Source organism: Poromitra crassiceps, assembly GCF_964638095.1.
Source record: "Poromitra crassiceps genome assembly, contig: HAP1_SCAFFOLD_272, whole genome shotgun sequence".
Lineage (NCBI taxonomy): Eukaryota > Metazoa > Chordata > Actinopteri > Beryciformes > Melamphaidae > Poromitra > Poromitra crassiceps.
The window spans coordinates 182,161-200,836 of record NW_028152125.1 but is presented as its reverse complement, the minus strand read 5'-3'; the positions used below and the strand labels follow the sequence as shown (position 1 = coordinate 200,836).

At 45.1% G+C, this 18,676-nt stretch overlaps 1 protein-coding gene across 2 annotated transcripts in view; it reads left to right on the top strand.

The window, feature by feature from the left end:
* LOC310770950 (serine/threonine-protein kinase Nek6-like) overlaps positions 1 to 18,676 on the top strand; it is an 85,699-nt gene that overhangs the window by 30,598 nt on the left and 36,425 nt on the right. The window contains exons 2-5 of one of the 2 annotated variants that reach the window (XM_083663645.1): positions 11,506 to 11,556; positions 12,715 to 12,810; positions 13,387 to 13,527; positions 18,431 to 18,493. In XM_083663645.1, the coding sequence (XP_083519771.1) occupies positions 12,733 to 12,810; positions 13,387 to 13,527; positions 18,431 to 18,493 (282 nt within the window). In that variant the 5' untranslated portion in view covers positions 11,506 to 11,556; positions 12,715 to 12,732. The remainder of the gene's footprint in view (positions 1 to 11,505; positions 11,557 to 12,714; positions 12,811 to 13,386; positions 13,528 to 18,430; positions 18,494 to 18,676) is intronic. The other variant, XM_083663646.1, reaches the window with a different exon arrangement.

The following is an 18,676-nucleotide window of genomic DNA, read 5'->3' as shown; positions in this document are numbered from 1 at the left end:
GTGTAAGGCAGAGGAGGCTAAGGCGGGTACAGGTTAGCACAGGCTGCTAAACAGCTATTAGCACAGTCGTGTAAGGTAGAGGAGGCTAAGGCAGGTACAGGTTAGCACAGGCTGCTAAACAGCTATTAGCACAGTCGTGTAAGGCAGAGGAGGCTAAGGCAGGTGCAGGTTAGCACAGGCTGCTAAACAGTTATTAGCACAGTCCTGTAAGGCAGAGGAGGCTAAGGCAGGTGCAGGTTAGCACAGGCTGCTAAACAGTTATTAGCACAGTCGTGTAAGGCAGAGGAGGCTAAGGCGGGTGCAGGTTAGCACAGGCTGCTAAACAGTTATTAGCACAGTCGTGTAAGGTAGAGGAGGCTAAGGCAGGTGCAGGTTAGCACAGGCTGCTAAACAGTTATTAGCACAGTCGTGTAAGGCAGAGGAGGCTAAGGCAGGTGCAGGTTAGCACAGGCTGCTAAACAGTTATTAGCACAGTCGTGTAAGGCAGAGGAGGCTAAGGCGGGTACAGGTTAGCACAGGCTGCTAAACAGTTATTAGCATAGTCATGTAAGGCAGAGGAGGCTAAGGCAGGTGCAGGTTAGCACAGGCTGCTAAACAGTTATTAGCATAGTCATGTAAGGCAGAGGAGGCTAAGGCAGGTGCAGGTTAGCACAGGCTGCTAAACAGTTATTAGCACAGTCGTGTAAGGCAGAGGAGGCTAAGGCGGGTACAGGTTAGCACAGGCTGCTAAACAGTTATTAGCACAGTCGTGTAAGGCAGAGGAGGCTAAGGCAGGTACAGGTTAGCACAGGCTGCTAAACACTTAAGGCTGACTCATCAGAGATTTGGGCTTGAGTTGAAGGAAGAATAATGCTTTTGGTCTTTGTAATGACAGGGAGCAGGTTTCAGCATGCCTCTGCCTAGACTGCTTTGGATGCCATGTGTGGTCAAAACAAGTAATTAATACTTCAATACTGCGCAGCGCTGTGACTCCAAGCTGTTCACAAAGATGTTTCTTGGGCAGATTTGCATGTTGTGAATATAGCATTCCAAACTCTCTCTCCTTCACTTCCTGTTTATCTGGATAAAACTGCCATGCAACTGAGGGAGGTAAGCCAACAAAGGCAGAACATCAGATGCTCCTATTAGTATAGTCATGCTTAATATGGGCTTATAGTTATTAATTAGGCCCTGTATTTAACAGTGTTTTACTGTATGTGTGTGTGTGTATATCACTAGTATAATGCTACACTAATAGTCTGTGTACAATATATTCAAAGTATTGTAATTGTGTGTACGTTCATTAGTGTGTGTGTGTGTGTGTGTGTGTGTGGGAGAGAAGGAGGCGCTGCTTTTTGTACCTATGAAGTGGAATACTGACGTTATCTCGTCTTACAGCATAACTGTATCTGTCAACCTGCCATTGTCATCATCCTGTGTGGTGTTGTCCTTTCTGTGTATGCATTAATATGGTCGTCAATTAGGCACTCATGTAACTGACTGACTCCCAACATTTGATTGCATTATTATTGTTGATATCCTTTGTACTTTGTATCCATAAATAAATCCTTTAAATGTGCGTGTGTGCTGCATGCCTGCATGGCTTCTCATGATGGCCTCAGCTTTAAGCCCACCGTGTAACGTACAGTACAGTACAGTACATTACATTACATTACATTACATGATGTCATTTGGCAGACGCTTTTATCCAAAGCGACTTACAATAACACATTTTTGTCAGCAATAGAGCAATCAACTATGCAACACAGTCTATGACAACTACAACTTCTGAAGGAGTAGTGGTAAAGTTTTTTTTGTTTTTTTGTTTTTTTGAGAGAGAGAGAGAGAGAGAGAGAGAGAGAGAGAGAGAGCGCTGTTAGTTCAAGAGGGGCCCAGATGGAGCCTGAAAAGGTGTGTTTTAAGTTTTTGCCGAAAGATTGGCAGTGAAGCGGCCGTCCTGACCATAGGAGGGAGCTCATTCCACCATTGCAGTGCCAGGGACGAGAAGAGTGGCGAGGGGGGGGGGGGGGGGGGCGAGGCGTCCCGCACTGGTGGAGGAGCGGAGGGAACGGTGGGAGGTTTGGAACCTGACTATAGATTGCAGTAGTGAGCTAACAGAACCTGGACTGATTCTGGTTTCCAGTGAAAAGCAGAATGACCAAGTAACCTTTCACACTTCCCTGGGTGACGCTCCCAGGGAAAGCATGAGGGATCAGGGAAGACAATGGCACACCTGCTGGCATCTGTGTCTCTGCCTCCTGGGACTGTCCAGTGCTGGCTCAGCTCAGGCTCAGCCATCTTCTATTCAGAGATATAGGTCATTGGGCTGGGGCAGCCAACAATGCACCTGTTGTTTTCATCACAAAAGCCAGCCCTTTTTGCCTCCTTCACTGCAAAACATTTTTTTTTGGCTTACACCCCCCCCCCCCCCGAATGTGTTTGTTGTCCTTATTACTATTTTGTGTGTGTTTACTATCGTAGCGACATAGAGTGCCTAAGTGCCTCTTCCGGTTTCGGCGTGGGACCAAAGGCATTTCATTCCCCATTCATTTCTCCATAGACGTTTTTGTAGGATCCTTGTAAACAGTCTTTTGATGCCTCCCCCAGACCTGACCACAATGTGCCTGATTGTGCCAAAGATTCCCCCCTCCCGACTATCTCGCGGTGGCTCCCCATTTGAGCCTCATTGGGACCGATAATCTGCCCAAAATGATCCTGTAGTGTGTGTGTGTGTGTGTGCGTGTGTGTGTGTGTGTGTGTGTGTGTGTGTGTGTGTGTGTGTGTGTGTGTGTGTGTGTGTGTGTGTGTGCGTGTGCGTGTGCGTGTGCGTGCGTGTGTGTGTGTGTAGTGAGTGTGTGGGGTTCAAAGACTGCTGTTGACTTGTCGGGCTCTTTACTTCCTGAGTGTGAATTTACAACTGGACAGGCCATGGAATCTTGAGCAGAGAGCCAATGAGAGCAGGCTGATGGTCATGGAGGGGCGGGCTTTAAACAGAAGAATTAGGCCCAGGACAAAGTTCATAACGAAAAATAGTTTCTCTTGAATGGTGGCTTAGGCAAACTGCACATTTTGACTGTTAGTACTTGAGACAGTGTATAGAGGAGATATGCCACTCTTAAAGGAACACTCTGCCCATTTTCAACCAGCTTTGTATCATTAGAACATCAGTAGTATATCAGAAAACTGTAAACTGTTTTGAAGTCTGTCATTTAATTTGACAGTTATTGAGTGTTAAAGTGTGGACCAGTGACATCACTGGTCCACACTAACTCAAATTAATAACTCATTAACTCAAATCAACTCTCAACAACTGTACTCTTGTAAAACTCTTGTAACGGGACAAGCCCCGTCTTTTATTGTCACACGAACACCACAACACATGCATGCGGCCACAACACACTCATGCTGACGGTGGCCGGTGAAAAGTGTCCTCTGCATTTAACCCATCCAGGCATGTCCTTTCCTTCGGGGGGCAGGCCAGGAGCAGTGGTCGCTTTCTCGTACAGCGCCCGGGGACCAACTTCGGATGTTGTCGTCACTGGTCGGATGGCGATGACGATCTGATCTTCTGCATGTTTTTAGTGGGGGGGTTATATATGGAGGAACCCCCTGGGGGAGCACGGGGAGAACATGCAAACTCCACACAGAGAGAAAGGCCCTTACGACGAGATACCCCACCTGGGAAGTGGGCACTGAAGATATGGGGGGGAACACAACCACAGCGCCCACAGTGTCCCAGGCGAGAATCGAACTCAGGACCTTCTGACTGTGAGGCGACAGCTCTACCACTGAGTTAATGAGTTATTAATTTGAGTTAGTGTGGACCAGTGATGTCACTGGTCCACACTTTAACACTCAATACAGTAACTGTCAAATTAAATGACAGACTTCAAAACCGTTTACAGTTTTCTGATATACTACTGATGTTGTAATGATACAAAGCTGGTTGAAAATGGGCGGAGTGTTCCTTTAACTATTTGTTTAAGAAAGGTTTGAGAACCACTGCTTTATTTGCTATATATGTTTGATATCCACTCTAAATCACAATCAAGCAAAGGACAAGCTCTTTTACATAGTAGTTGCCGTTTCACAATCAATGGCCTGACTGGAAGTGACTTCCAGGGCCGCTGGAAGTCATTTTAAGCAGGGGGTGCTGGGAGGAAGGGACTCTCGGTGGGGCCCGCAAGGGCCCCGCCGAAAAAAATTGGGACGTTTTTTTTTAATTTTTTTTGCCATATTTAGAGGAATATCTCATTTTAAATTAACATTAGGATACTATTGTGATGTAATTATTCAGTATTTTCTCCTTTTCTCACTCATTCAGAGCAAAGAGGGAGATATATAGCATGATGATAATGCTCTATATCTCCCTATTTGCTCTGAATACACCAGTTAACATGACACAGACTTATTAACATGATAGAAATATTATCAGCAAACTTAATGACTAGACTAATTATTCTGATCTGAATGGCATATATCAATAAACATTGACTCCTCTCTTTGCTGTATAGTGGGAGGTGCATTTTTGAGGAGGCTATAAAAATAGCATGTCAAGTTCACATTTCTTTAAACAATTCGTATTGGTTGTTGGTTGGTTCAACACAACATGTGCGTGCATGCGCGCTTCTTCTTCTTCTCTAGCCTACAAGCATGTAACTTCCTTGATTGTTATTGTTGATAATTCTATTTAAATAGGCTACATTTTCATTTCCAGAAACATTCTTAAACAAGAAAGGAACATAGTGCACTGCAAAATTACATTTGTAAAAAAAAAATTTTTTTTTTTTTTTTTGGGAAAAAATCTAGGGGGTGCTGCAGCACCTGCAGCACCCCTACTTCCCGCGGGCCTGGTGACTTCAGTCTATTACACACAGTGAAGACGCAGGACGGTCCCACATTCCAACTGTTTGGCTGTTGTCAGCTGTTTGAAGTGAAACAGGCCATTGCATTCTCATATCAGGATCATGTGTTAGTCAGCCCCAAAACATGACTCAGACATCTCATATCAGGATCATGTGTTAGTCAGCCCCAAAACATGAGTCAGAGATCTCATATCAGGATCATGTGTTAGTCAGCCCCAAAACATGAGTCAGAGATCTCATATCAGGATCATGTGTTAGTCAGCCCCAAAACATGAGTCAGAGATCTCATATCAGGATCATGTGTTAGTCAGCCCCAAAACATGAGTCAGACATCTCATATCAGGATCATGTGTTAGTCAGCCCCAAAACATGAGTCAGACATCTCATATCAGGATCATGTGTTATGTTAGTCAGCCCCAAAACATGAGTCAGAGATCTCATATCAGGATCATGTGTTAGTCAGCCCCAAAACATGAGTCAGAGATCTCATATCAGGATCATGTGTTAGTCAGCCCCAAAACACGAGTCAGAGATCTCATATCAGGATCATGTGTTAGTCAGCCCCAAAACACGAGTCAGAGATCTCATATCAGGATCATGTGTTAGTCAACCCCAAAACATGAGTCAGAGATCTCATATCAGGATCATAATAATAATAATAATAATACATCGGATTTATATAGCGCTTTTCCAAATGCTCAAAGACGCTTCACAATACAAAACAATATAATACCATAACTTAAGAAAAGAGAAGAAAATAAATAAAGAAAATAAATAAAAGGTGAGAGAGGGAGGAGTTCATGGGTTGAAAGCAAGGGTGAAAAGGTGGGTTTTGAGGGCGTGTTTAAATGATGACAGAGTGTCTGCTTGACGGATATGGCTGGGGAGGGCGTTCCAGAGGGTGGGGGCAGCTGCAGCGAAGGCCCTGTCGCCCCAGGTCCGGAGCTTCGTTCTGGTGGTTTGGAGAAGGTTAGCATCTGCGGACCTGAGGCGACGGGTAGGCGTGTGGAGGTGAAGGAGGTCAGAGAGATAGGAGGGGGCCAGGTTGTTGAGGGCTTTGAAGGTGATGAGTAATAATTTGAATTGAATCCTGTACGTGATGGGGAGCCAGTGGAGATCGTGGAGGATGGGGGTGATGTGGTCGGAGCGGCGGGTGGAGGTGAGCATGCGGGCAGCGGAGTTTTGGACGTATTGGAGTTTTTTGAGGGTTTTGGTGGGTGTGCCGTATAGAATGCTGTTGCAGTAGTCCAGTCGGGATGTGATGAAAGCGTGAGTCAGTGTTTCGGCAGCAGAGAAGGATAGTGAGGGGCGTAGACGGGCAATGTTCCTGAGGTGAAAGAAGGCGGATTTGGTGATCTGGTTGACATGTGGGATGAAGGAGAGGGTGGGGTCGAGAATGATTCCAAGGTTGCGGACGTGGGTGGAGGGGGTGACAGTGGAGCCGTCAATGTTGACAGAGAAATCCTGGGTGGAGCGGGTGAGCGGGTCATGTGTTAGTCAGCCCCAAAACATGAGTCAGAGATCTCATATCAGGATCATGTGTTAGTCAGCCCCAAAACATGAGTCAGAGATCTCATATCAGGATCATGTGTTAGTCAGCCCCAAAACATGAGTCAGAGATCTCATATCAGGATCATGTGTTAGTCAGCCCCAAAACATGAGTCAGAGATCTCATATCAGGATCATGTGTTAGTCAGCCCCAAATCATGAGTCAGAGATCTCATATCAGGATCATGTGTTAGTCAGCCCCAAAACATGAGTCAGAGATCTCATATCAGGATCATGTGTTAGTCAGCCCCAAAACATGAGTCAGAGATCTCATATCAGGATCATGTGTTAGTCAGCCCCAAAACATGAGTCAGAGATCTCATATCAGGATCATGTGTTAGTCAGCCCCAAAACAAGAGTCAGAGATCTCATATCAGGATCATGTGTTAGTCAGCCCCAAAACAAGAGTCAGAGATCTCATATCAGGATCATGTGTTAGTCAGCCCCAAAACATGAGTCAGAGAGGGAGAGAGAAAGACGAGCTTTTCTCTTTCCACCTCCAAGCCTTCTGGCACTCGCCCAGCAGAGGCAGACTAACAAGATCCATGTGCAAAGGTTTCCTGCTAAATGGTGGCTGTGTGTGTGTGTGTGTGTGTGTGTGTGTGTCTCTCTCTCTCTCTCTCTCTCTCTCTCTCTCAAACTCTGTTTTGTTCTCATCTGGGCTATAGATATAGGGCCATGTGAAATCTGTTTATTTATTTATTCCCTCCCAATTCCGTTTTATTTTCCCCCCATTCTTTTTTTTTTGGGTCAATTTTAATTGTAATTCAGGGGTTCGGGTTCAATTCAACCTCAGACAGCCTTTTCCACATGTGTCTCAAAGTGACAACCAAGTTGTGAGGTGACTCAAGGGTCCCACGCAAGACCGACCCCCCTCTCAAAACTCCAATAATAATAAATAATAATAATAAAAACAATAATTAGTAGGCTTGGGCGGTATTAAGGTATTACCGTATACTGGGGTATTTAGAAATACCGAAGGTATCATTTTCAATACCGTCAAAACCGTTTTCTATCTTTTTTGTTCAGCCAAAATAGTCGCCTTGGTAAATGGTCTGCATTTATATAGCTCTTTTATCCAAAGCGCTTTACAGTCAGTAGGTACATTCACCCATTCACACACCGATGGCAGCAGGTTACCACGCAGGGTGCTGGCACACCATCAGGAGCAATTTGGTGTTTAGTATCTTGCCCAAGGACACTTCGACATGCAGACTGGAGGAGGCGGGAATCGAACCACCGACCTCTTTTATCCAAAGCGATTAGTGGATGACCGCTCTACCTCCTGAACTACAGCTAACTAGCCGAAATTATTTTTATTCATTTATTTTTTATTTTAGTTACCATTTGTAGGGTACTTTTTTTTTTTTACCTTATTCATAGGCAACCATAATGTGTTACTAGCAACACAATATTGTTTAAGACCACTTTAAACTGAACTTGTTACAGGCTTGTTACAGGCTTGTTACAGGCTTGTTAGAGGCTTGTTACAGGCTTGTTACAGGCTTGATACAGGCTTGTTACAGGCTTGTTACAGGCTTGTTACAGGCTTGTTACAGGCTTGTTAGAGGCTTGTTACAGGCTTGTTACAGGCTTGTTAGAGGCTTGTTACAGGCTTGTTACAGGCTTGTTACAGGCTTGTTACAGGCTTCTTCTGTCAAGCCATGAAAGAAAAACGCACAATATCCGTCGGAAATGGAAAAGTCAACTGAATTTCAAAATAAAATGGAGTTACTACAACATGTTGAGCAGAGAGACAGAGAGATTGACGGGTGGCTATCACGTGGGGCTTTCTCCCCGTCGGCAAACAAATCTTCATGAGAGAGAATAGCGACCGAAGAAGCAAGATGGACAATGTTGTTGTGCCAGGCTGCCAGCACATATTCTTGCAAGATCACCTCTCTAAAATGTCCGACTATAGTCAGACCTGGTTATACATATCCAGCATCAATAGAACATTAAATATATCCGATTTATTTTACCTAGAGGCTACCCATGACAAATCTGGACAACACGTGAAAAAATACAGTCGGGAGAGAGGAGAGGCGCTTGTGACTCGGCTCCAGGTTCGGCGTGCAAAAGGCGTGCGGTGTGATCGCAAAAGCGTGTAACAGGTTCACGCCCAGCTCGGCGTAGGCGTGGGTTGAGGCAAGGCAAGGCGTAGGTTGTCTGTGTGAACGAAGCGTTACAGGCTTGTTACAGGCTTGTTACAGGCTTGTTACAGGCTTGTTACAGGCTTGTTACAGGCTTGTTACAGGCTTGTTAGAGGCTTGTTACAGGCTTGTTACAGGCTTGATACAGGCTTGTTACAGGCTTGTTACAGGCTTGTTACAGGCTTGTTACAGGCTTGTTAGAGGCTTGTTACAGGCTTGATACAGGCTTGTTACAGGCTTGATACAGGCTTGTTACAGGCTTGTTACAGGCTTGTTAGAGGCTTGTTACAGGCTTGTTACAGGCTTGTTACAGGCTTGTTACAGGCTTGATACAGGCTTGTTACAGGCTTGTTACAGGCTTGTTACAGGCTTGTTACAGGCTTGTTACAGGCTTGTTACAGGCTTGTTACAGGCTTGTTACAGGCTTGTTACAGGCTTGTTACAGGCTTGTTACAGGCTTGTTACAGGCTTGTTACAGGCTTGATACAGGCTTGTTACAGGCTTGTTACAGGCTTGTTACAGGCTTGTTACAGGCTTGTTACAGGCTTGATACAGGCTTGTTACAGGCTTGTTACAGGCTTGTTACAGGCTTGTTACAGGCTTGTTACAGGCTTGTTACAGGCTTGTTACAGGCTTGATACAGGCTTGTTACAGGCTTGTTACAGGCTTGTTACAGGCTTGAGGCTGGTTTCACACCGGCGACCCAAGCCTTGCCTATGCCTTGCCTTTACCCACGCTTTTTAATAGGCGTCCGTTTTAGTCAACGAGGCTGTGTACACCGGGCGCCTGAGCGTGAACCCTGCGTGTACCCACGCCTTGCCTGTGCCTTGCCGATTTTATCGAATAGGCGAGAGTTCTATTTTCACGCCGACAAGGCGCGTGCAGGCAGGCTTTTCTGTCAAGCCATGAAAGAAAAACGCGACAATATCCGTGGGAAGTGGCAAAGTCAACTGAATTTCAAAATAAAATGGAGTTTCTACAACAGTATTGAGCAGAGAGAGAGAGCGAGAGAGAGATTGACGGGTGGCTATCACGTGGGGCTTTCTCCCTGTCGGCAAACAAATCTTCATGAGAGAGAATAGCGACCGAAGAAGCAAGATGGACAATGTTGTTGTGCCAGCACATATTCTTGCAAGATCACCTCTCTAAAATGTCCGACTATTATCAGACCTGGTTATACATATCCAGCATCAATAGAACATTAAATATATCAGATTTATTTTACCTAGAGGCTACCCATGACAATTCTGGACAACACGTGAAAAAATACAGTCGGGAGAGAGGAGAGGCGCTTGTGACTCGGCTCCAGGTTCGGCGTGCAAAAGGCGTGCGGTGTGATCGCAAAAGCGTGTAACAGGTTCATGCCCAGCTCGGCGTAGGCGTGGGTTGAGGCAAGGCAAGGCGTGGGTCGTCGGTGTGAAACCAGCCTGATACAGGCTTGTTACAGGCTTGTTACAGGCTTGTTACAGGCTTGTTAGAGGCTTGTTACAGGCTTGTTACAGGCTTGTTACAGGCTTGTTACAGGCTTGTTACAGGCTTGTTACAGGCTTGTTACAGGCTTGTTACAGGCTTGTTACCATGGACCTATTATAAGATGGACTGGGCATCACACTGGTTCAGTGAAGCCGCTGCATGTTAGATCGCCGTTCTGGCGGCTGAATCCAGTATTAGGTCACAAGGCCCGCCTCCCCATGTTAGTGGATGGGAAAATCAAAACCGAAATAATCACAGTATACGTCAGATAATTTTTTTCCAAAGGTGGTTTGTATCATTTTAGATAGTCATTATCATGCTAATGCCTGTGCAAGTGGTCATTTTTCTGATCAGTTTGTTTTTAAGTAGTTATTTGACATATAAAAAGGGATAAAAATGGATGATTGACAGCTGTGGCAGCCAGTCTCAAGCCGTCATTGGCTGGACAGGCTCTTCACAGTATAGATCTATCGTCATAGACAAGACACGCGGCTTCATCATTATGTAACGCTGCCTGGAGGTCGGGTGGCTCTGCTGGGTGTGTGGGGCCGGGAGATGGGCTCTTAGCCTGGGTAGTGCAAGCCTGGAGGTCGGGGTGGCTCATGGGTTGGCTGTGCTGGCTACCAGACATATCAATGGAGTACAATAAAAATAACTTTGTTTTGAGAAAGGTGCGCGAGGAATTAACGTTGGTTGGCGACTGAAGTAAGTTGAAAACAAGTGTGTGTGTCAAGGTTATAATAGTTTTGGATTTTTTCATTAGTTTTTATTTTTATTAGTTTTGACTTTTTGTTTTCAATTTCAGTTTAGTTTTCATTCGTTTTTAAGGTGGGTTTGATCGTTTAGTTTCGTTTTTTTTTTTTTTTTAATGCTTAGTTTTAGTTTAGTTTTTATTAGTTTCAGTGTTAGTTTTAGTCTTTTTTTGCCCCTTTGCTCTTTTTTTGTAATATGGGCTGTTTGTCAGGGGTGAGATTCAAAAGGGTCATAAAATATGATAGATCTAGGAAAATAGATCTCCAATCAAAATACTAGGCTTATTGTGTATGAAATACTGTAAACAGACAAAGACTAAAACTAAGGACATTTTCTCTTCAATTTTATTTTATTTTAGTTAGTTTTGTAAACACACAATACCGTTTCAGTTAGTTATTGTTTTTTTGTAAAGCTTAGTTTTTATTTTTATTTCAGTTTATTTCATGTTTTTTCAATTCTAGTTTTCGTTTTTTTGTTAGTTTTCGTTAACTATAATAACCTCGGTGTGTGTGTGTAAGGTTTATTATGTGAATGGAGATGGTTTGGTTCTTCTGTGAGACCTGTCTGAAGCAGCTTCCTGGGGTTTGGGTGAACCAGAGATACTCTTGTGAGGCCAGCATGCACTCAGACTGTCATAATCACTATTCAACCTCCAACACGAGGAGCACTTTGAAGGTTGTCCTCTGACTATCACTCTCACTTCCTGTAATTATACACTACTGTTGTTTTTCCAGAAGGAATCTCAGAAGAGCCAGGGCCCGTAGGACAGAGCTGAGCGTTCTTCAGTGAGTCACGCACTTCTCACATGCTTCTTGGTGCTTTGTTGCAGCCTTGTTGTGTCTTGGTTTTTAGAGTCACACGCGCAGGAAGTTTTCTTAAAGGAACACGCCAAACATTTCGGGATATTCGCCTATTTGACATCTTCCCAATAGTAAGACAAGAAGATAGAGTCCCTTCTCTTCTCTGTGCATGTAGTAGACAAAATAGCGAGTGCTAGGTCGCTCAGCACAATAAATGGTAGTGCGTTTACATGCAGACAATAAACAGTTTATTAGCGGATTTCTGGAGTTACCTGATTATTCAAATGGTCATGTAAACAGCATAAACCGATAAGCTTTATCCGTTTATGGCCGTTATCAGGTTATGAATAAACCGATAAACATACCTAGGTTTTTGGCCAATAACCTGTCTTTTGAGTGCATGTATACAGCGTATCAGGTTTCTTGTGGGTTTATACATCTGCGCATGTACAAGTTGCATGTAAAAAGTTGAATTACCGCCGCCTTCTGGAGAGAAATCCCACTAATTGACTGAATCATGTAAACCCAGGTTTTTCCTATTGTCGGATTATTAAAGTGCATGTAAACGCAGAAATCAGATTATTGCCATAAACGATTACTCACAGTTATCAGTTTATTGGTGTGCATGTAAACGCACTCAATGGTACAGCTAGCCTACCCCCGTTCACACGAACAAAAACGGGGGGGGGGGGTGATGCTTCTACTGCTCACCTGGCGTAATCCAAGTCTCCACAAGCCCTGAGATGGCAAGTTGACTTGAGAAGACTTGCACCCTGTTTTTAGCTGAAATATAGCCATGTGCAGCTGGAACCTCACTTCTCTCTTCTTCTCATAGCTCGAGGATTGATCAATTAATCAATTAATCAATTACAAAAAACCTTTCACTGGCTAGTCCACTTTGCGATAGGTCAAAATGTTTCAGCATTTTTATAGACTTGCTTTTATGTAATGACTATTGGTTGCTTTTGAACTCCTTTTTATGATTATTTTTATTACTTTACTTTTTCATCACTTTCGCAGTTGATTTTTTTGTCTATCGTTTGTAAAGTTCTTAGTAGCGTAACTGTATTTTCAAAGGTTTGTTACTGTATACAAATGAAGATGATGACTTCATCGTGGTTCTGATCATCTTCTATGTTACAGTGGTGAGCGGTGCCTGATATGGAGGCACAGGACAACCACCAGCCCACCCTAGACAACCACAACAAACTCTACAAGACACCAGCCCAAGACGATCAGGTGGGGCATGTAACCTGCTGCGCGTGCGTGTGTGTGTGTGTGTGTGTGTGTGTGTGTGTGTGTGTGTGTGTGTGTGTGTGCGCGCGCGCGTGCGTGTGTGTGTGTGTTTGGAAACATTTCACTGCACCCACGGCGTTATCCTATTTTGCGGACATGCCTTTCCAAAGCAACTCTCAGTTGTGTCTGCAATGCTCGTCTGATACAGACTCCCCCCTCTCTCTCTCTCTCTCTCACTCACACTCTCTCTCACTCACTCTCTCCCTCTCACTCTCAATCACTCTGTCTGCCGCTATCTCACTCTCTCTCTCTCACCCCTCTCTCTCTCACTCCCTCTCTCTCTCTTGTCTCTCTCTCACTCTCTCTCCCAACACTTGTGAATAATTCTACGTGGTTAAATGGTTAGCGCCGCGCATTCTGACGTCTAGCGTCAAGGAACATTTTGGGAATGTGCGTGATCACGCCCCCTAATAGTGCTGTGCCAAGCCATAAATGCAAATTTAAGGCCAGGGGGAGAATAGAGCCCACTGTATTTAATATCACAGACATAAGATTCTAATGCTGTGTTGTCTTGTACAGAGAAACATGCCAAGCTATCAGTACTGCTGCACTTTGGGAAACTTCCGGATTGAGAAAAAGATTGGCCGGGGCCAGTTCAGCGAGGTCTACAAGGCCACATACCTGCTGGAGGGACAGCTGGTTGCTCTCAAGAAGGTCCAGGTAAACACCAGCATGACTGACAGAAGGTGCAGGTAAACACCAGCATGACTGACAGAAGGTCCAGGTAAACACCAGCATGACTGATAGAAGGTGCAGGTAAACACCAGCATGACTGACAGAAGGTCCAGGTAAACACCAGCATGACTGACAGAAGGTCCAGGTAAACACCAGCATGACTGATAGAAGGTGCAGGTAAACACCAGCATGACTGACAGAAGGTCCAGGTAAACACCAGCATGACTGACAGAAGGTCCAGGTAAACACCAGCATGACTGACAGAAGGTCCAGGTAAACACCAGCATGACTGATAGAAGGTGCAGGTAAACACCAGCATGACTGATAGAAGGTGCAGTTAAACACCAGCATGACTGACAGAAGGTGCAGGTAAACACCAGCATGACTGATAGAAGGTGCAGGTAAACACCAGCATGACTGACAGAAGGTCCAGGTAAACACCAGCATGACTGATAGAAGGTCCAGGTAAACACCAGCATGACTGACAGAAGGTCCAGGTAAACACCAGCATGACTGACAGAAGGTGCAGGTAAACACCAGCATGACTGACAGAAGGTCCAGGTAAACACCAGCATGACTGATAGAAGGTGCAGGTAAACACCAGCATGACTGATAGAAGGTCCAGGTAAACACCAGCATGACTGACAGAAGGTGCAGGTAAACACCAGCATGACTGACAGAAGGTCCAGGTAAACACCAGCATGACTGACAGAAGGTGCAGGTAAACACCAGCATGACTGACAGAAGGTGCAGGTAAACACCAGCATGACTGACAGAAGGTGCAGGTAAACACCAGCATGACTGACAGAAGGTCCAGGTAAACACCAGCATGACTGACAGAAGGTGCAGGTAAACACCAGCATGACTGACAGAAGGTCCAGGTAAACACCAGCATGACTGATAGAAGGTGCAGGTAAACACCAGCATGACTGATAGAAGGTCCAGGTAAACACCAGCATGACTGATAGAAGGTGCAGGTAAACACCAGCATGACTGATAGAAGGTCCAGGTAAACACCAGCATGACTGACAGAAGGTCCAGGTAAACACCAGCATGACTGACAGAAGGTCCAGGTAAACACCAGCATGACTGACAGAAGGTCCAGGTAAACACCAGCATGACTGACAGAAGGTCCAGGTAAACACCAGCATGACTGATAGAAGGTCCAGGTAAACACCAGCATGACTGATAGAAGGTGCAGGTAAACACCAGCATGACTGACAGAAGGTCCAGGTAAACACCAGCATGACTGACAGAAGGTCCAGGTAAACACCAGCATGACTGATAGAAGGTGCAGGTAAACACCAGCATGACTGACAGAAGGTGCAGGTAAACACCAGCATGACTGACAGAAGGTCCAGGTAAACACCAGCATGACTGATAGAAGGTCCAGGTAAACACCAGCATGACTGATAGAAGGTGCAGGTAAACACCAGCATGACTGATAGAAGGTCCAGGTAAACACCAGCATGACTGACAGAAGGTGCAGGTAAACACCAGCATGACTGACAGAAGGTGCAGGTAAACACCAGCATGACTGACAGAAGGTCCAGGTAAACACCAGCATGACTGACAGAAGGTGCAGGTAAACACCAGCATGACTGACAGAAGGTCCAGGTAAACACCAGCATGACTGACAGAAGGTCCAGGTAAACACCAGCATGACTGACAGAAGGTCCAGGTAAACACCAGCATGACTGACAGAAGGTGCAGGTAAACACCAGCATGACTGACAGAAGGTCGAGGTAAACACCAGCATGACTGATAGAAGGTGCAGGTAAACACCAGCATGACTGACAGAAGGTCCAGGTAAACACCAGCATGACTGATAGAAGGTGCAGGTAAACACCAGCATGACTGACAGAAGGTGCAGGTAAACACCAGCATGACTGACAGAAGGTCCAGGTAAACACCAGCATGACTGATAGAAGGTGCAGGTAAACACCAGCATGACTGACAGAAGGTCGAGGTAAACACCAGCATGACTGACAGAAGGTGCAGGTACACACCAGCATGACTGACAGAAGGTGCAGGTAAACACCAGCATGACTGACAGAAGGTGCAGGTACACACCAGCATGACTGACCAACCCCGTTGCTACAATAGACCTTATTCGATTGACGTCACTCACGTACGGGCACGCCCACTGCCGCCATGTTGTTGACATAGCCCAGCCGTTTTAAGTGACAGCCTATGTAAGAGCAGAGTTTATAGGAAGCTAGCCGCCGTTAGCGTTACCTGTATCGTTCCAATTGTGTTCGGATGGTGACCTGCGTTAGGCATGGCTGTAGTAATGACAGCAATAAAGTCCCCGTGGTTTGTTTCTATCTCTACCGTCCACAGACGTGAAGGGAGTGAGACTGAGGATACGTCAGCAGCACAGGAGATGTGTGGATAGTTAGGAGAGACAGGTGAAACTTTCTGACAGCTCCTCACAGGAAAGTCTGTTCACCTTGTTTTTTCTTTTGTTTATTATTACAGGCATTAACGGCAGCATACAAACAACTACTCTGTTTTTTTTATTGCTGTCATCACTATCGCTATTTTGTAATGGAACAGAAACGACAATAAGGCCGTTACTATAGTTGTCAGCTGCAGGACGGTATGTCAACAATATGGCGCTGTCCGGGGTTAGCGAATAAGGTCTATAAAATGTGGGCATTTTACATTTCTACAAACAACAGATATTAGTGATGCGAGGGCCGCAGTTATATCCGCGCTGGCCGTGGATATCCCGCGGGTGGGGCAGATCATAAAAATAAACATTCTGATTAATAGCGGATGGGTTGCAGGCAGGTATCATTTTTTTTCTTTTTTTCACATTTTAAATTTGTATAGAACACAAACAAGACAAAACAGACAAACAGGCTCAGACACAGGGGAAAGAAATGAAAAAACCGGGTGAGTCACCCGTCACCCCTAGCCTCGTTGAGCTAAACTAAAAACGGGTCACAGATAGTTATAAATTTTCTAAGTGCATTGGTTCTCAGGAACCTAAGTCTCTCCATGCGTATAACAGAGGTCATGTCCGTCAACCACAATTGGAAAGAGGGTGGAGAGGGAGATTGTTTTTTGGCGACAGTTGTCCCCAGTGTCAGAGACTGTTGCACAGCTGTAGGAAAGTTCAGAGAGGACTCCGAGCAGCCAAAGATGGCGAGTTCTGCCTCCGGCTGAAGGGCCACCCCGTAGGCCTTAGAGTACCAGTCAAATATTCTGGCCCAGAATCCCGTCAGTGAAGGGCAGAACCAGAAGGCATGAGACAGTGTGCCCTCCGACACCTGACATCTTTCACACAGTGGTGAGATAGTAGGATAGATCTTGTGTAATTTCTGCTTAGAGTAGTGGAGACGGTGAGCGACTTTAAATTGAATCAGCTGATGTCTGCTATTAACTGAGCAGAGTTGTACAACCGACAGGCTCTTTTCCCATATAATGTCAGATAATTCAGTACCAAGTTCCTCCTGCCATGCCTCTCTAATCCTCTCAGTAGAGGCCATGGTACAGTCATCAAACAGACACAAATCTAGAGATGAGGTGCCTGGAGTGAGGGGGGCTCGCAGGCAGGTATCATTAATGAGGAAAATTTATATTAATTAAATTCTCTAGTTTATGAACGTATTTTAATGTTAATTTTTTGTCAGGCACTTTATTAGCCAACTATGTTGGGATCAAGGAAAGGGCCCAAAAGGACCAAGGCAGTGGTAAACAATACCCATGCGGTAAACGGATACCAAAAATGTAGGCTCGGCCCGGCCACTCGGCCTCGGCCGCAATACGGGCGAGCCCACCCTGCAGCTCACCGAGCTGGCCCTGCAGCCTGCATATGCAGCTCGGCCGCTGCGCCGCCTCGCCCTGGCTGCTACTCAGGGATGCTGGATCACCTGTCCTGGAGCCGGCAACATACAGCTATCCATGGCTGAAGACGGGGTTCTGCAGCCAGACTCCCACTTTCAGGGTCTGCCCCTGGGACTTGGCTAACTACGTTAATGCAGGAAATGCAAAGGCATAATGACAGAGGAAACAAGATGAGACTGTTGAGAATATCAACATGTTCCTCAGACATTATTATAAAATGACTATGAAAAGCTCTATACAGCTGAAATGTCAATATATTTACTTTCCATCAACGTCCGTGGCGTCCGCCATTTTGTGAAAACGTCACAAGACATGCCACAGCTTTCAGAAAGATTCCACATAGAAAGTTGTAAATATAGGAGGGGGCCGGGCCGTTCAAGTGTATTATGTCGTATTCACGGTAAACACGAGCCCTCTTGAACGCAGCAATACAATTTGTGACATAATCAGTGATTTCATAACATTCCGACCCACACAAACACATCCACCATCCTATCACATCATAGACATACATCATCAGTGATCTCATAGACATTGTGACATCATCACAATGGGGACTCTATGTTGTAAATGGCTCTAGCTCAGTGTCTGATTGGTGAAAGCAAAAGTGTTCAAATTTGGCACACACATAGCCCACCCCCGGTAAGCAGGTCTCATGAAAAATAAAGAAATCCGCAGCGATATTTTACATTTTGAGGCCTTTTTAGGCCACTCACAGAGCCATTGTGACATCATCACCATCCTTTCCCTGCTTCCCAATAACAGTGTGACATCATCAGTGATGTCATAGACATTGTGACATGATCAGTGTGATGTCATAATTAAATCTATAAAGGGCAGCTTAGAGTACAGCAATTTATGATCGCGATGACGAGCATCGCTGGGCACTGTCGCTCATAAAAAAGTATAAATAATAGGTGACATCCACTTTCCTATCATATCAACGACATTGTGACATCATCAGTGATGGCAGTGTGAATAGCTATCGAGGCTGCTTGCAGCTTTAATTATTATTATTTTGTTGTCATTGTAGATCTTTGAGATGATGGACGCCAAGGCTCGTCAGGACTGTATCAAAGAAATAGATCTACTTAAGGTAAGGTTTTCTCAACAACAGCCATATTTCTCATTGAATCACTCGAGCCATCTGAGTTTCAAGCTTTGAAACAAACTTTCTTTGTGTTCCAATAGAAGTCAATATGACTAATAAGGAATTAGAGGGAAGTAAAGCTAAAACTACTTCCCTTTTTGTACTGAAATATTCTTGGGGATGCAATAC